Source organism: Gymnoscopelus microlampas (assembly GCF_963454915.1).
Source record: "Gymnoscopelus microlampas genome assembly, chromosome: 22".
Taxonomy (NCBI): domain Eukaryota; kingdom Metazoa; phylum Chordata; class Actinopteri; order Myctophiformes; family Myctophidae; genus Gymnoscopelus; species Gymnoscopelus microlampas.
This window is the reverse complement of record NC_139959.1, coordinates 29147881-29164626: the sequence shown is the minus strand read 5'-3', so window position 1 is coordinate 29164626 and position 16746 is coordinate 29147881. Positions and strand designations below refer to the sequence as shown.

At 43.6% G+C, this 16746-nt stretch overlaps 1 protein-coding gene across 25 annotated transcripts in view; it reads right to left on the bottom strand.

Annotated features, from left to right (window-relative positions):
- The window catches only part of svila (supervillin a), a 99314-nt gene that overhangs the window by 4413 nt on the left and 78155 nt on the right, over window positions 1-16746 (bottom strand). For all 25 annotated transcript variants that reach the window (XR_014600150.1, XM_084048955.1, XM_084048956.1 and 22 more), the window contains 15 exons: window positions 16444-16621; window positions 15564-15736; window positions 12531-12686; window positions 11247-11383; window positions 9269-9416; window positions 8749-8894; window positions 8277-8452; window positions 7291-7450; window positions 6642-6921; window positions 6011-6165; window positions 4928-5033; window positions 2372-2579; window positions 2033-2166; window positions 1619-1774; window positions 444-587 (listed from right to left, as the gene is read on the bottom strand). Coding sequence is in view for 24 of the 25 variants with exons in the window: in XM_084048955.1 (XP_083905081.1) it covers window positions 444-587; window positions 1619-1774; window positions 2033-2166; window positions 2372-2579; window positions 4928-5033; window positions 6011-6165; window positions 6642-6921; window positions 7291-7450; window positions 8277-8452; window positions 8749-8894; window positions 9269-9416; window positions 11247-11383; window positions 12531-12686; window positions 15564-15736; window positions 16444-16621 (2457 nt within the window). In the remaining variant the exon portion in view is untranslated. The remainder of the gene's footprint in view (window positions 1-443; window positions 588-1618; window positions 1775-2032; window positions 2167-2371; window positions 2580-4927; window positions 5034-6010; window positions 6166-6641; window positions 6922-7290; window positions 7451-8276; window positions 8453-8748; window positions 8895-9268; window positions 9417-11246; window positions 11384-12530; window positions 12687-15563; window positions 15737-16443; window positions 16622-16746) is intronic.

The window sequence follows — 16746 nt, the reverse complement described above, 5'->3', positions numbered from 1 at the left end:
GGCAGTGGGCAAACAACAGAAAGGAAACAGATTGATTTAAAAGAACCGAGGGTTTGTTCCAGAGATGTGGTGCATAAAAACTGAAGCTGAAACTCAAAAGGAAAACGAGTGCATCTTTTTTAGTTTTGTCTTATGCCCTGGCTGGGACTGGCTGCATTCTACTATACACATTGTCACAAGTTAAACAACTGCAATGTGTCACTACAGTGATTCATTGCAACCTTTTACCGCAACAAGTAACTACTGTATAACGTTTCACTGTAACAATCACGTTAACGATTCACTGCAACAATTGACTGTAACGTTTCACAGCAACATTTCACTGCAGTGTTTTACTTGAACATGTAATTGAAACGTTTCAACTGTGTGTTACAGTGTCAGTGACTGTCATTTTGTCATTCTACAGTATTGTCTCTTGTGTGACCCATGTTGAGGTGGCATACCTCTACAGTACTGCAGCACAGTCTCCATGGCGCACTTCCTGTCCGCGTCCCAGCGGATGCGGGCAGATCCAGTGCTCTCACTGTCCTGGGGCCACCAGCCCTGCCACAGGTAAACCTCATGGTGGTTGTCCACCAAGAACAGGGCTAAACACAGAGAGAGAAAAATGGGGAAGATAATATCAACCTGATGCGACTAGGCTGGTGGTCAGCGTCATATTTATTGTGCATTGCATCAGGCCAAGGACCTCAATTCTCTCATTTTGTTTCAAATCTGTCAATGATAACGGTGATTTCTTTTTTGGATTTGCAGAGCAATCATCCCTCCAGGCTATAGGATAAGCGTCCTGCTAGCTGACCAATTTGCCAATGCTCCTGTACCTCCGGCTTATGGGATGTACTGGAAATAGCCAATCACAGAAATGCGATTGGCAAATGTCACTCGTACAATCAGACGGTATATTAACATAAAAATATACATTTATAAACGTATCATCATGCCCCCACACCCCCAAATTATGAGTCTTAATGGCTGTGCACATTAAACTCAATCTGAGCTGTCTTAAGTCAGTCTTTATCCCCGTTTACGAGTGCTGACGCTCAGCACAGCGTTCACTAAAACTAGACATTATAGCTAGATAAAATATAACTATTATAACATATCCTAAAACAATGCCGTCACATGGTAGAGATGCTGAACGAGGATGTTGGATTTGACAATTTGATGTGATGGGGACATCCCAGGAGGAAGAAAAAAGTAGCACGGTAATGCCATGCTACTCTTTCATGGCTGTAGGTAGAAATGTAACTGCGTACATCACTATTATTATTAGGCCATGCATGCCTCCTGACGGAGATTTGTACTCTACTGATTGCACCTTTCTAGTTTATGATCTACTCGCATCATATATACTTTGTTGCATGTCAAATAGCAAAGTTTGTCTATTTTTGCTGAATGTTCGTCTATTTTCGCCAATTATGACAGGCCCAGAAAGAAATGGATGCTGGGGTTCATGTGGTTAATGGTGTCAAGCTTCTTGATAAATTATGAGATAAATGTATGTATTGTGTACAATTTAAATTGGTTGTTGTGTATGACGTTGGTCAAGTTTTGGCAGTAATTTGCCGTCAACGTTGTGTGTCTGTGTATGTGTGTGTGCATGTGCAAGTGTGCGTACCTGGTTGTGAGGCTGTGTAGAGGTCCTCCTGCAGGTAAGGCAGGGAGTTGACCAGCTGTGGGTCTCTGGCAGGGTAGAAGAACTCCACGGCAGAAAACTCTCCTGAGCTGCTGCTCAGCTGGAAAAGGCGTGGCGTGAAGTTGAACCTCCCGGGGTCTAAGGGTCAAAGGTCAAAAAGGGGTTTATGAGTAAGGTCACTAGTAGATTATACAGTCAATAACCCCTTTCACTTTGTGCAGACCAGCAGTGTTCAGTGTTCAAGGGTCACCAGAAATTGAGCTCATCCAGACATTGGAATGTATTAAGTAGAGGAAATACTACAATCTTTGTGCTTTGGTCTGCCACACAACTTTCAGTTCAATACCGTGGGGGAACTTGTGACCCACGTGTGTTACACTCATGTGATCCACCTACCTTGCAGCATGCAGTCGTAGGCTTTCCTGTCTCTCCTGCCCAAGGCTTCAAAGAATCCCGTGGACTCGGCTCCTTCGTGAAATTCACAGATGGTCACCTTGCTGCTACTGTGGAAGCCGGTTTCTAGCGGACAGCTGAACACAGACAGAGACAATAGTGTCACAGTGAATTCTAATAAATGGTAATAAAATTTCATCATCATCATCAGTTTCTCACCAGTAGATACTTTTAGAAGTCTCTGCTGGATGAGATTTTCCTAACCCCCACCACAAATTGTGCACGTCAAATATGTTTTTTGCTGGGCAGAGAAAAATTGAAGTATTTCTGTGTCCTACTCACTGTTCTTTGATCTTATTGGCTGCCGTGCGCGCCACCTCCTGTGTGTGTGCCTGGGACTTGCAGCCGTGCCACAGGTAGATGAGAGCCTGGCTAACGCTCAGCAGCAGCATGGAGACCCGCGACCGCAGGCTGTTACAGTGACACGCCACCTCCAGCAGATGGCCCTCTACCGCCACCTCCCCCCGCACACAGTACAGGCGCCAGTCATCTGGGGGGAGAGGGATGGAATTCATGAATACATCTCTGAATGAATCAACCAGACAGATAACTGATCACACTTATGGATCCAACGGTCATGAAAAAAGTTATTGTAAATATTTAAATATATTGGAAGTATAAGGTAACAAAATCCCCAAACGTTTCTCAGTCAAAATGTATTTCTCTGTAATATTGTTATTTCAATTCATACCTGCTTTATTTCATAGAGAGCTACAGGGGCGAGGACAGAGAACAAGGAGATGAAATGCGGCACAGATCGCTAGCTGAATGCATGACGTGATTAGATCATCTGTACTTGTGTGGGATGAGCACTGTCTGCATCAACAGGATACAAACTACACAGTTCATTGTTAAAATCAAATGAAGTGTTTCATCTAGATGGGGAAATAACACTCTGCTACTGTCGCGCTGTTAAATTGCGCTTGAAATTGAATTATGTTAGGAAGTGAAACAGATTGTGTGCAGTGAGAAGAACAGAGGGCGTCACCTCATCAAGTCCTTGCAGGCTAGATTGTGCATTTGTTCGTTCCTTCCACAATATCGGACAGAATAAGGGTCATATTATTTTCGATGTCTGCTCTCTACATACCTCAACTCAAGCTTTATTTACAAATCACATTTACAATGACCAAGGTCGACCTCAGGGCTCTGGATGGTGGATGTGATTGTATATACATTCTGATAAATATGGGGGGCCAGACCATAGGGCTTTAAAAGTAAACAATACAATCTTAAAATCCAATGGAGTGATGGGAAGACCGGGATGATGTGGTCGAGGTTTTTCTTGTGTGGTGGGCGGCAGCATTTTGCACGAGCTGCAGACGCCTAAGAGTCGCCTGATCGATGCCTACATACTGGGAGTTGCAATAATCGAGCCTCGGAGAGATATATGCATGTATTACCCTCTGTAGGTCGGGTGGGGAGAGATAGCTTTTATACTAGCCAAGAGCCTAAGTTGAAAGAAACTGATTTTGACCGCAACTGATTTGATTGTAACTTGAAATTACAGTCAAAAGTCACAACAAGGTTCTTGACTGATGAGTGGATGTTAGCACTGAGGGGCCCCAGAGAGGTGATAGAAGGGAAGCGACTGAATTATGCCCAAAAGTTGTTTGCTTTTAAAGCCAACAGCTATACACCTACTGTACAATCTATGTAGCGAGGTGGAGGATGAATCATTTGGTACAAACATAAGTACACAAAAAATATGTTGTTTTATATCAATTGTTTTGTAAATTTCTGCCAAATTTAAACGCTATGCCAATTCCCCTCGAGAAATTAACAACTACAGCTCAGTCCCTGTTGCTGCTAACCCCTACTAGTTGGTCTGGGGAGGGTGAGGCAACCACAAATCTCCTCCTATAACATGCGGTCACCAGCCACTTCTTTTCACCGAGAAGTTTCACCAGGAGGTGTTTTTTTGTTTGTTTGTTTTTAGGTTTTAGACACTATTAAATTCTAATTGTATGTAATGTAAACGGTGAGGCTCCCTCCTAGGGTTTCTTACCTCACCGGCACAACAATATTCTGTCATCTTTCCTAGGAAAGAAGTAGTATACTGTGCATATGATTCCTGTTGTGCAAATCAATAAATCAAATCAAATAAAACAAAGTTGCAACGCATGTTGAGGAACACCCAATCCCTTCCCCTGCTGGCTTCTCACTCCACTAACACAGCCAATAGCGAACATAGAGCATAGGCTCTATGCACAGCAGCCATATTGGAAGGAAATTGGGCCTCTTCCTTACTTCCTTCACAGGTTTTACCAATGATGCTAATGAAGGCTCTGTTCCATTTGGTGTAGCACACTTTTTACTTTCAAGGACCCACTTTAACTCTGAGAGTGTACAAATGGAACCAAATGGACCCTTACGGGTTCATTTGGTTCCATTTGTACACTCTCAGAGTTACTCACCCGTAAGGGGCCATTTGGAACCCTCTCAAGGAACCATGAGGGTCCCTGGACCACACTTTGAGACCCACTGGTGCTTCCAGTGAGCCAACATGCACACTATCAGCACCCTGACTCTGTTTGAACAGAATGGAACCGAGCCTTAATTAGTATCATTGGTAACACCTGTTAAGGAAGTAAGAAGAGGCCCAATTTCTCTCCAATATGGCTGCTGTGCATAGAGCCTATTATTTTTATTTGAGCGCCCGGCCAAGCCGAATGCACTGTGGAGAAATTGAAGCCCACTCTCCTCAGCGGTGGGCAGGTACTTTAACCGCGCACTACCCAGATGCCCCTCTAAGACTAATTTTAATAGACACACACCACTGCTGAATTGACATGTCATGGCCTTTGTAAATTCATGTATTCATGAATGTGGTCTTACTCTGGGAGCTGTCCTCCTCTTCCTCTCTCTTCCCCGAGTGGATGGCCATCCCTCCTTTGAAGCACTGAAGGAAACATGGCGGCTCCTTGCCCTGAAGGACTTGCACCTGGAGGAGGCAGAGAAGTCAGTAATATGTTCATGAGAGAAACACACACGCACACAAAGAATTATTAGTCAACTTCCACTTCAGTTTATTGTCATGTCACAAGGGGTGTGAAATTATTCCCATGAAGCTTCCCATGAATTGCAGTTACATTATACGGTATATAATGTAACAAAATGAATCAAATATAAAGTGTGTGAGTGTCCCACAGTCTGTTGTGCAACATAGGAAATAACAACAGATATCAAATGTGCATAAAGTATATGGGAATAATAATTCAGGTACAGTCACTTGCAATGAGTGAGTACCAGTGAGTGCATGTAAGACTGACATTGCCATCTAGTGGCTGCATTCAGTAACATGTTAAAAAAGTGCAGCAAGTACAGTAGATCAGATATCGTTGCCTTCAGGTGGAAACACGCATGTGCATACAGGCACATACACACGTGCGTTGGTATTACTTTAAAATTTTTGAGGACAAAACTTTTAGGATGACAATTTTATAAACACATTTCTTTTTTAAAACAATATATTTATTGTCATTTTCAATTATATAACATAGCAACAACAATATGGCTCTTGTGTTAAATGCCTATAACAAAAATCTAACAAAAACAGAGCAAATAGACTTATAAACACTATTTGTACCCCTAACCCTACAGCCAGAGTTATAATTAGTTGCATGCCAGTGTCATGGACCAAAAATGGCTTGTAGCGCTTCTATTTTTGGTGCACGACAATGGTTTGTAATAGTATAAATCAGGTATAACTCCATCCCTAAGCAAAGCCCATAAAATGCCTAATTTATGGGTTGGACCAAGACTATAATGTCTGCACAATCTCTATTTCTCAAAATTCTTCTGTACTTGTTGGGATTACATTTGGCCCTCACAAGCATAATATTACAAATATGCACACACGTGTGCACGCGTGCACACACACACACACACACACACACACACACATACACACAGCTGTACCTGCGCTCCCCTCTCCTCATCCAGCTCCACTGTCATAAGTGCTGACGTCCCCTTCTCGCTGACGGTGGAGTTGCGTCCTTGCCAGAAGAAATAGCAGCACTTCTCCTTGCCGGCTCCTGCTGTCCTCATCTGCTCTGGATTATGTCTCTTCCCCACTGGAAGATCAGCAGACATAGATCATTGGCAAGATCAAAGAGCAAAGACAAAAAGACAGAGTGAAAGAGACAGAACCAGACAGTTGTGCAGTGTGGTAAAGAGAGAGATACTGTAGATAAAAAAGAGAGATGATTGGCATTACTATATCACAAACCAAGCTCTTCTATCCGGTGACAGAAGGATTCTGTATAAGGATAAGGATGGGTGCCTGCAAAGGCCAAAACTAAGACAGAGCATCTGATCAGTAGCAGACCAACACGATGCTGTGTTCATTTTCGAACAGCCTGTCAAATGAACAATTAAAGGGAGCCTCCGCACACTCAAAACTGATTTAATTTTCATAACGGTATATAGCAAGCTCGCGGTCATAGACCTTCTTCAGAACAGCCTGCCAAAGAAATCTCACTCACCTACTACACTTCACCCATGTGTCCCCCTCTACTGTATCAGGCTATATAGTCGACGTCTCACTGACCTGCGGTGCTAACCATGTACTTCCACTTCACCACGTAGGTGTCTCCCTCGTGGAACTGGCCGGTGCTCTGGCGCGGCAGGCGGCTGTAGTCGAACTCCAGGATGTGCCACACCTCCACGGCTAGCGTGCTGATCTCGTAGTTCCGCCTCTCTTCGCCCTCCACCAGGCCGTAGCCTCGCCCCACGTTGACTCCCTCCAACACGGTGCGAACGGGCGCCTGGTGGACTGGCAGCATCAGGGAGGCATTGTATGCCCGCGGCTGCTCCGAACAGGACTGCTCCTGAGGTAATGACAGGGGTGGGGGATTTAAAAACATGGACGGACGGACGGACGGAGAGACGGACGCATGTTCCCCCTGTCCCCTTCGTAATTTGTGCCCATGGATATTGACCAATCAAGACATAGGAGGGAGAGGGAATGAAATGTCAAACAGTGGGGAGACAAAGTTTTTTGTGCATCTCTAATTCTGTTGCTTCCTGTGTCTCATTCAAGAAGACTTCTATCCATATTACATTATTTCTTCCCAGGGGAGAGTTATTGTTTTCATTCCGTTTGTCAGTGATGGTCCCTAGATTACCTGAGTAATTGGGTCAAGGTCAAAGGTCACAAAAAAAGGTCAAAATCGTTCTTCAGCCATAACTTAACTTACCTTTACTTTTTGCTCATTCACGTGGTCATTGCCGTTCTTAGTGGGACTGGGTGTCTTCCTGGAGTCGCTCCAGTCCAGGAACTTCTCCTTGAACAGGGTTGTCTCGTTGTGTTGGGTTAGCCTGCCAAACACGGCCCAGTCAGGACGGCCCTGGCCTTTCCTACAGGTACAGAGCAAAGGAGAGAACGTCTACGCAACTATACAAATTCATTCAATAATTCAATCACAGGGGTATTTGAAGTCCTCTTGATGCACCAGGCACACAGATATGGTTTTGTCATGTGCATAACGCAGTGCATCTGGTTACTGTTAAATATAAATTATTGTATTGTTTTTTCTGTAGCTTGTTGCACAACTAAATTTACAAGTTTTTCTATGGAACCAAGCGAGAGAGACAGTTTGCCTCGGTGGTGAGATGAAGCCTGTCCATTTATAGCTTGTGATACATGCTGAGCTGTTTACAAGGCAGCTATTTACTGCTGTGTAGAAGCTGACAACTGACATTGTGGGAGGAATGTAACATGGGAATGCACAGCTTGACAGCTTGTGCTGATGCCCTTGGAGTAGTTGATGGGGATTGTCCTTGATGCAAACGTATGCATTTCTCTAAGCAATTTAACTTGACATATACTGTAGGACCTGGTGTGTGTTTGGGTTAACGTACAGTATGAATCAATGAATGAATGCACTTGATTATATACTGTAATGTAGCTTGCTGTTAATGAATAAATATGCTTATCTGTGTGTGTATGTAATTGTTTAGCATGGCATGAATGACCTTCAGTAGGTGTGTGTGTGTGTGTGTGTGTGTGTGTGTGTGTGTGTGTGTGTGTGTGTGTGTGTGTGTGTGTGTGTGTGTGTGTGTGTGTGTGTGTGTGTGTGTGTGTGTGTGTGTGTGTGTGTGTGTGTGTGTATTGTAATGTAATGTAATGTAATGTAATGTAATGTAATGTATAGATCTCCATTGTAGTTTGTGGGTTTCATACTTGGGTATGAGGGAGTTGCATTCTCCAGGGTCCAGTGGGTTTATGTCACAGTTGGTGTAGTCAAACGTGCCGTTCCACAGGTGCTTGGCCAGCTGGAAGGCCACCTTCCTCTGAGCCAACGTCACTTCCTTCCCATGCCATATATACATCTCACTGCCAAAGTCAAACACCAAAACCTGCAGAGGAAACAAACAAAAATGAGCGTGTCATTTTCTCCTATCCAAAAGGGAGATTTGACTGTAACTGTAAACTAATCAACAATAGGGCAACTATAGATTATTTTTCATTTGATTATTAATCTAATAATCATCATCAGATTGGGTGGCGATGATTTCAAACTGTGTGTCTAACTGAGTCAACCCACGTCTCTGAACCACTCATACAGTACGAAACCTTTTTCTAAAGAAAAAGGTTTAAAGTCTTGCCGTCTGCACCCAGAATGAGCTAGTGTGAGTTCCAAGTCTCACTGTACCTCTTTAGAGCTGAGCAGGGAGCAGCGTGGGACCTTGGCCCAGAAGTCATCATCAGGGACCAGCTTGTCGTCCATCAGACGGTATATACAGTTTGTCTCCATGATGGCTACCTCGTACAGTTCATCTTCATCTGGTGTTCCTGCTGCTACAAGGTGCAAAGAACAAGGGTTTTTACATTGATTGCAACAAAAAAAGAATCTTGATTTTCTAAAGCAGTGATTCTCAAAGTGGGGTCTGGGGACCCCCAGGGGTCTTTGAAAGGATTCCAGGGGGCCCCCAGCTAAATGTGTTAATATAGCATCAAAATCTGTTTAACCACTTTAACCATATACTGTACATCGCTAATAGCCGATCTACAAACTCGCAACGTGTCGCAATGAGACATGTTGTGAGGTTGTAGATCAAATAACAATTTTGAAAATTTAATTTGGGGGTCGATGACATGAAAATGTTTGATAACCATTGCTCCATGTTACGTCTACAGTATACTGTATGTCTGTCACAGGCTATAATCCTTACACTGGTAGCTGCCCTGTCCTCCCAGAATCTTCCAGAACTCCTTGGAAACCTGACTGTGTGTGTTGACTCCCTCCTCAATGACTTGTACGTAGTTGGCACGGCAGCCCAGGTCTCTTTTGGTCTGGACGAAGTTGGCCAGCTCTTTAGCCTGCAGGAGATAAGACTAACTTTATTATTATATTCCTCAGATAGTCCTCCTTGCTTTCTCTGATTCCAGTAACTTGGCTGTAATTACTCAGTTGAGTAATTGGTTAATTTACTCTGTCAGCGCTTTTCTGAGTACCCAAAGTCGCTTTACATGTGTGTGGGGGGACCGGGGGAAGAGGTTAAGTAACAACAACAACTTTGCTATAAATCGGTGCCATCAATCATTCTGTGAGAGTACTGCAGTGGTTGTTGTTTTATAAGAAAATAAGTATGCTTTGGAGTGCAACTCTTAATACAGAGATGATCATGGTAAATGATTAGAGTTACTTGGATAACGATCCTAGTGCTCTGTAGTGACAGAATCTACAGTAAGAATTAATGCATGAAGACGCCAAAGGCAAAGAATCTGAACCTAGATCAGTAGCAGGCTTCCTGAGCATCACACTGACCGTGTACTTCCACTGTCTCTGATAGACCTGTAATCTGCACTGGTCTGAAAATACCTCTTTTCCACCACCATTCTGAGGCTAACCGAGTCTGCGTCGCACCAGTCCATTGAGTCTCACCACTCCGTTCCGTGACGGAGTGGTGTGAGTACTGATTCCAATGGACCTGGAATCAGTACTAAAACGTCCCTTTAAAAACACTACAGTGATGTCAACATTTTAATCGCTGCTAAACACATTTCAGATCTGGCATTAATTGGTCGGGCTTGATATATTCATTACAGAACGATATCAAAATATGCCTTTACCAGATCCCTAATTTTTGCGTCGTCATGGAGGTGCTTTGCTGAGTGCCGATCAATAGCTGTATTTTATACAAAACTATATGGTGAGAACTTGAGCTATTTACCCGAATAGTCTATAATCAACCATGTGATAACTTTGTCTATAGTTGACAACGGCTGTATTCTAATATGAATAGTGGTGGATTTGGAAATGTATGGTCTCTCCTCAACTGTCTAGCAGTGGTAAATATTCAGACATGCATTTGGAGCAGCCTTTGGAGCGATTTCCCACCATAGGGCCTAAAGCTAATAATTGAATACATAGATCATTAAAACACTTAAACCCTATACATAGTAGACCGGGTTCCCAAGGGCTCTATACTAGGCTGTCTCTTGTTTTCACTCTACACTAAATATATTTGCCAAATGTTAGCCCCAGAATAGGCATGCTGGGGTTCAGATGGTTCAAACGGCAAACAGTGTGCAAATGGAAATATAATTGGAGCAGTTATTTATCGTTCGCAGAACCGTTCTATGGTGCAGTGGAAAAGAGGCTTACGCTCACATTGAGGTCAATGACCCTCTCAGTCATCTGGCAAGGCAAACTTGAACAATAGCCTTGGTCACTGTGACTGAGTAGAGCTTCCTGCAGCTGTTCACTTCCCTCCACGTGACAGGGATACACACACACACACACACACACACACACACACACACACACACACACGCCTTCCTGAACTTCCTCTCAGAGCAGTGTATACTTCCCGCACGTGAAGCCCATCAATAACAGACCCTTTAAAGCGGTGTCAGTCTGCATCGGTATTTAAGACACGTCATCACAAGGCTGTGAAGCTACATTAGAGCCACTCACCGACTGAGTGTGTTGGACCACATACAAAACTACACACTACGCACTGCTACTGTACCTGAAGCGTGTGAACCAGTGTACCCTGTTGCAGTGCAGGAAACTTTCCCTCTACATCAAATCTGTTCGGCGAAAAATAACCAATCTACAAACTCACAACATGCTGCGGTGCGTTGCTGCATGTGTAGATCTGCTATTTTCGCAGAATGTTCGCCTATTTCTACAGTCAGACTGACCTTGTTTTTCTCAATGACGTTGGCAAACTCTCCCGTCCAGACGAAGCAGTGATGAGGAGTCAACAGCAGAAAGCAATCTCCGCTGTTCAGGGATGACGCTCTGGGCTCCACTAGCCTGGTCTGGACATGCCGTCGGCCTGGTGTTCCACACAGACACAAACAACCACAAAGAGAGACAGACTGGGGTGGCTTATCACTTGATGATGGATCGTCGCATGCCAGAAGTTGTCAGGAGGAACTGTTTACTACAATGAGGCTGGAATAGTTAAACCCCCACAATAAAGGAGGTAGCCCCTGATTTAGTGGATTTGGTCTGGGATTATAGATAGAGCAGGCCTGGAGAGGCTGGGATCAGCCAGGATAGAGTGGAATGACCTGGAGTGGGGACGTGATTTAGGACTGCAGCTGTCACCCACGGTGGAGATGGAGAGACACAAAAATAAAACGTTTCTCTCATCTCCCATTTTAGACATCCTCTGGAGGGGACACCCTTGAAGCAGCATCCTCCAAATCTTTGTTAAAAAAAATGCCAATTACCCCCCTCCCCCTCTTGTTTGAACTCAGAAATTAGGTTTGCGACAAGTAGCTCGATGACCTATAAGCAACAGACCCAGTGTGATTTGCTAGACTAGCCTGGATTCTCCAGACAAGGGGAATCCTTGTAAACAGCCAAGGGACATTAAGCTAATCTAAAACATCGGCAAGAAGCAAACGGATAATTTGCCGACTGTTCTGCTTGGTTAGCCTTTGCATTGTCTGTCTAGCTACAGTAATCTACTGATCCATACAGCAAACAAGATGCCTTTTCTAGCCTCTAGTCTCTTCCAGGGGACTGCCCTCAATTTCTCTTTTCTAGGGCAGTGCAGGAGATATTTCTCAGCAGTGTGACAGCCTCAGAGGCTGTCATTATCAGTGTGGTAACAGATAATTAGCCCTCAGTCCCCTGAGTGTGTGTTGGTACAACAATCTGTAAGGCGTGTGATCGTTCACCACTGCTTCTTTAAACACTGTTCATCATCCATGCCTGAAAAGACAGCATGTTGGCAAGATGGAGGAGGTGATAAAAGTTGGTGTATTACAGTATAGCAGTATACACCTAGAAGGCCAGATTAAAGGGATCATGCTTGTCATCATTGACTGATCTATGCCTACAGCAACAGAGGGAATAATCTTATTTTACAGTAGCTTTTAATCCTGTCTAGAGACAATACCTAGAATGGATCCCTGTTTTGTGTGTCGGTACACATCTGTTAGTTCAGGGGCCATGGGCGTCAGTCAACTGACCTTTGACCTGCAAGAGCATGAGCTTCTTGTAGGGCACGGCGCTGTTGTTGGACATCTGCTCGGAGATGTTGACGCTGCGCAGGTTGACACTGCTGAAGTTCTCCTTACTGGCCAGGCCGGCCAGAGCCACCTCGGAAAACCCGGAATTCTTGTTCACTGCAACACATGGGGCACAGGGAGAAAGTGGGGTCATGACACAGATAAAGTGACACAGATACAGACTGACATTGTAAACACAGCGGGGCGAAGGGCTCGCTTCTTTTGGGCTTGTTTTCATAAACCTGGTTGCTTGTTTCTCTCGCTAAACCTGCCAACTGTAGGAAAACGACGCACAGACCGCATGGGGCCACATGCAGAACTGTTATTAACATGGTTAATACATCGCGGACCCCCGCGAATACATCGCGGGGGTACATACAGCCGTACAGACCCGTATACCGTTGCGCATGCTCGCAACTCACGATTGTATTATAGCATAACACACACACACACACACACACACACACACACACACGCACACACACACACACACACACACACACACACACACACACACACACACACACACACACACACACACACACACACACACACGTATATACATAACAATCTTTAAATAAAATGCACAAATGTCAAGTATAGATAGATATCTGATCTCTGAATACACTATTTTCCAAGAAGAATAAGATGAAACTATTTTTCTCAGCCACATACAGAATTGAACTGGAATGATTTTTAGTACCCAAAACACTTGGCTGCAGTTGGGCTAGTTTCCACATTCTATCACCTCTACACAATATAAATAAATCTTGTATGCATATTTATGACCGAAGGTAACAGTCAGCCAACAGATAAAACATTGCACAAAAGTGTGGTAATTCACAGCCAGTGCAACAATCTCTCAGGGCAGCCAGAGCCGGCACAAGCGCGGCCTTCATTCTGTCAGCAAGCACTATAGAGTCGTTTTAAGCAGTGTTTTTATTACTCTCACCGGAGATGTTGGAGGAAATTGTGAGCAACACGCCTTTGACATTGGTGACTTTTAGTGATGTCACTCTAAAATCAGCCCCCAGACCATGTGCAGCTTACAATGGTAGAAAAACAATGGCATGCTTTTGAGGATTGCACTGCATAATGGCAGGAAACTGACAGCAGTCCCAAACATAGGACAGTTTAACAGCATTTATATGCAATGTCCCATTGGGTTTTAATGTTTATGGAGCAATTCATAATAGTACAGAGAACTCATTTAAAATATGTATGAGACAATGAATGTTGAAGGTCAATATTTTAGGTGATATGAAGTCTGCTATACTAGGGGTTCTCAAACTTTTCCATGTCAAATAACCATAGCCTCTGCCTATTGCGAAATGGAAAAAATAAAATAAAATAGCCAAAAAAGCATATTCTACAAGCGTGACGCATTGTGAGCTTGTAGATCTGCTATTATTGTCTTTTTCTTTTTTTTGTACTTAAAAAAAACTTTACAACGACATGCCCAAAATTGGGATGTCAGGTTAAAATGTGGTTAAAATGGCCCAATAATCTTATGAATTGAATAAAACATTTTAAACTTGAATTAATTAAATTTCCTCTCCTTTCCAATTGGCCCCACTTTGAAAACGTTTGTGCTATACACACAAAGAATGCCCGTTCTATCATCCGTGTCTGTCAGCATGTAAACTGTGAAGCTGTGTAGCATTAAGGTCAGTGCAGACTAACTCAGTTACTGTATTTAATGATTATAGTAAATCTGAACCTGATCAAGGGAACTCTTGAGGCTGTGCTTTCACACAAAGGCTCTCTGTCATCTTATTTGTGCTGTGTCAAATCTCTATAGCAGACGTTTCTTAAACCACATTCACACATGCTGAGTGACCTCTCACACCAAAACACAGAGAGAACATCAGAGAGCAACAAAAAACGGACAATTACTGAATAAAAGCTCCATGTGGATGCAAACAAAACATCTGTTACGGTTCGTGGAAAATGTGCAAATGCTGTTCCCTTTTGACTGGCAATGAATGGGGGGATTTTTAAGTAGGAAAACAGAACAATTATAAATAATTATTGTATAATTTGGCCAGATTCAATGAATTGATTAATAGTATATATGAGGTATTCATAGAACGTTTTCATATTACCAGGTTCTGCAGTGACGGGTGATGTAATTGACGGCTACAATAGTTGTGTAAACAAGCAAAAACGTCTCTCTAATTGCACAAGATTGCTTTTTGTAAATTCTGGCAGTGTTTCAAGCAGTTTGAAAAGACCACCGGAATTGTCATTTACCCTGCCATGACATCAGTCCTTGTACCTTTTCTGCCCATATACTGTATGGAGATCTATCTGTCAGTCCTGTCCATGTTATGCCCCATATATGGAGATCCCTGATGTCATCAGTATATGCCCATATATGGGCATGCCCCCTTTTGTGCCCATATATGGAGCTGACTGATTTGTTTGCGCCTGATGCTATGACGACACATTGAGGTTAGACAACACACTCCATATTTGGGCGTAGCTGCATTGTGAACTCCTTATATGGTTATAGCCGAGTCATTGTGACGTCAGAAGTCTGCCCGCCTGGCGGCCGGCCCTCCGTTAAGCCAATTTTAATATAGGATAGGATACAAAACAAATTGCTAGACTCGAGTAATGCTACATCACACATTTCATTCATAAACATTAGACCCTCCAGAAAAACGTGGGCAAAAATCCTTGATTATGCGGGCTAAAACTCTTGATTATGCGGGCTAAAACTCTTGATTATGCGGGCTAAAACTCTTGATTATGCGGCCTAAAATCCTTGATTTTGCCAGATCCTGTTCCATATTAATCCATACACTCTATCCACTCAAGAATATAGCCAATCCATCCACCCCAGAATCTATCCACTAAACAATCCATCCACTCCAGAATACAGCCAATTCATCCACACCAGAATCCATCCTCCCAAGAATCTATCCAGTAAAGAATTCATCTACTCAGAATACAGCCACTCCACCCAAGAATCAACCCATCCTCACTCACTCTTCTCAGCCTTCATCCTCTTGCTCTCCAGCAGGCCGACATTGAGTCTCTGCTCTATGTACTCGTGTCTGATGTCCTCCCTGGCAGCGAGCATCCTCAGAGGGTTCTTGGATGCCTGGACATTGCGGGAAGGTCGCACCGCTCGCTTGTGCTGCACCATCTCTGAGGTCAGCCTGTGAATGGGATCAGAGGCAAAAGAGTCGGGTGAGAGGGTCATCGTTGACAGAGAGCAGGTTTTATGACATTGACTTACTGTACGCTTGGAATACCTCACAACATCATTCAGTGCCATTGACGTGTAACACGTCCATTTTTTCCAAAGCCCAGAGTGCCAAAGACGTGTAACACGTCCAAACCGTGTTTTCAATGTTTACGTTAGATGGCGCTGTTCCCCAACCTATGAGTGATCCTATGACTTCTAGAGAAGAGTAGATCAGGAAATAATGAGATCGCAACAAACCCAGACCCATCCGATCTAATGTTAGAGGATTTAAAGACAAATAAAAAGATCTCTGCTTTCTTGTTTTTTTCAGCGTTTTTTGGCGAAAACAAGCTATATTCAACAGCCAATAACTAAAGAATGGAGGGTCGCAGTGACACCCTTTTTTTCTCCGATGGAAGCAAAGACACTCGTCCGTCTTTTGCGACACTCGGTGTGTCGATCGTCCTGGAACTAAATATTCTGTGGCTCTTGAAAGGTTAGTAAAAAACACTGGCACTGGCTGACTTAATTAATACATTCATTCTGGCACTCAATGAGTTAAATGAGCAGAGAAACTGTGATTCATAAACTTGGAAAACCAAATGTTAACCATCAAACACCGTATTTGTTTATTTGTTACTGTGTTTACCAAAGCAGCTTTTAGTCACAAGTACTTACTTTGGCGTCTGAGGACCGAAGATAGCATCAAAGTCATCATCTATCTGCACCTTGCTGGTGAGGGTGGGGAACTCGTCCACATGGCGGTAGAACTTGGAGAAGGTCTCATCTTCCAGGCTCATCACTTCCTTTACCTTCTTCTCAGTCACAGTGATGGTGGCCTCAGGCAGTCCTGAAACTGTGGATAGAAAATACAGGTAAAACAGTGGAATGACTACTGTACAGTACCTGTACTACTACTACAACTACTAGGGTCTCTTAGTGAGGAATGGGACAGTAAATACATCATTCTGCACCACCATT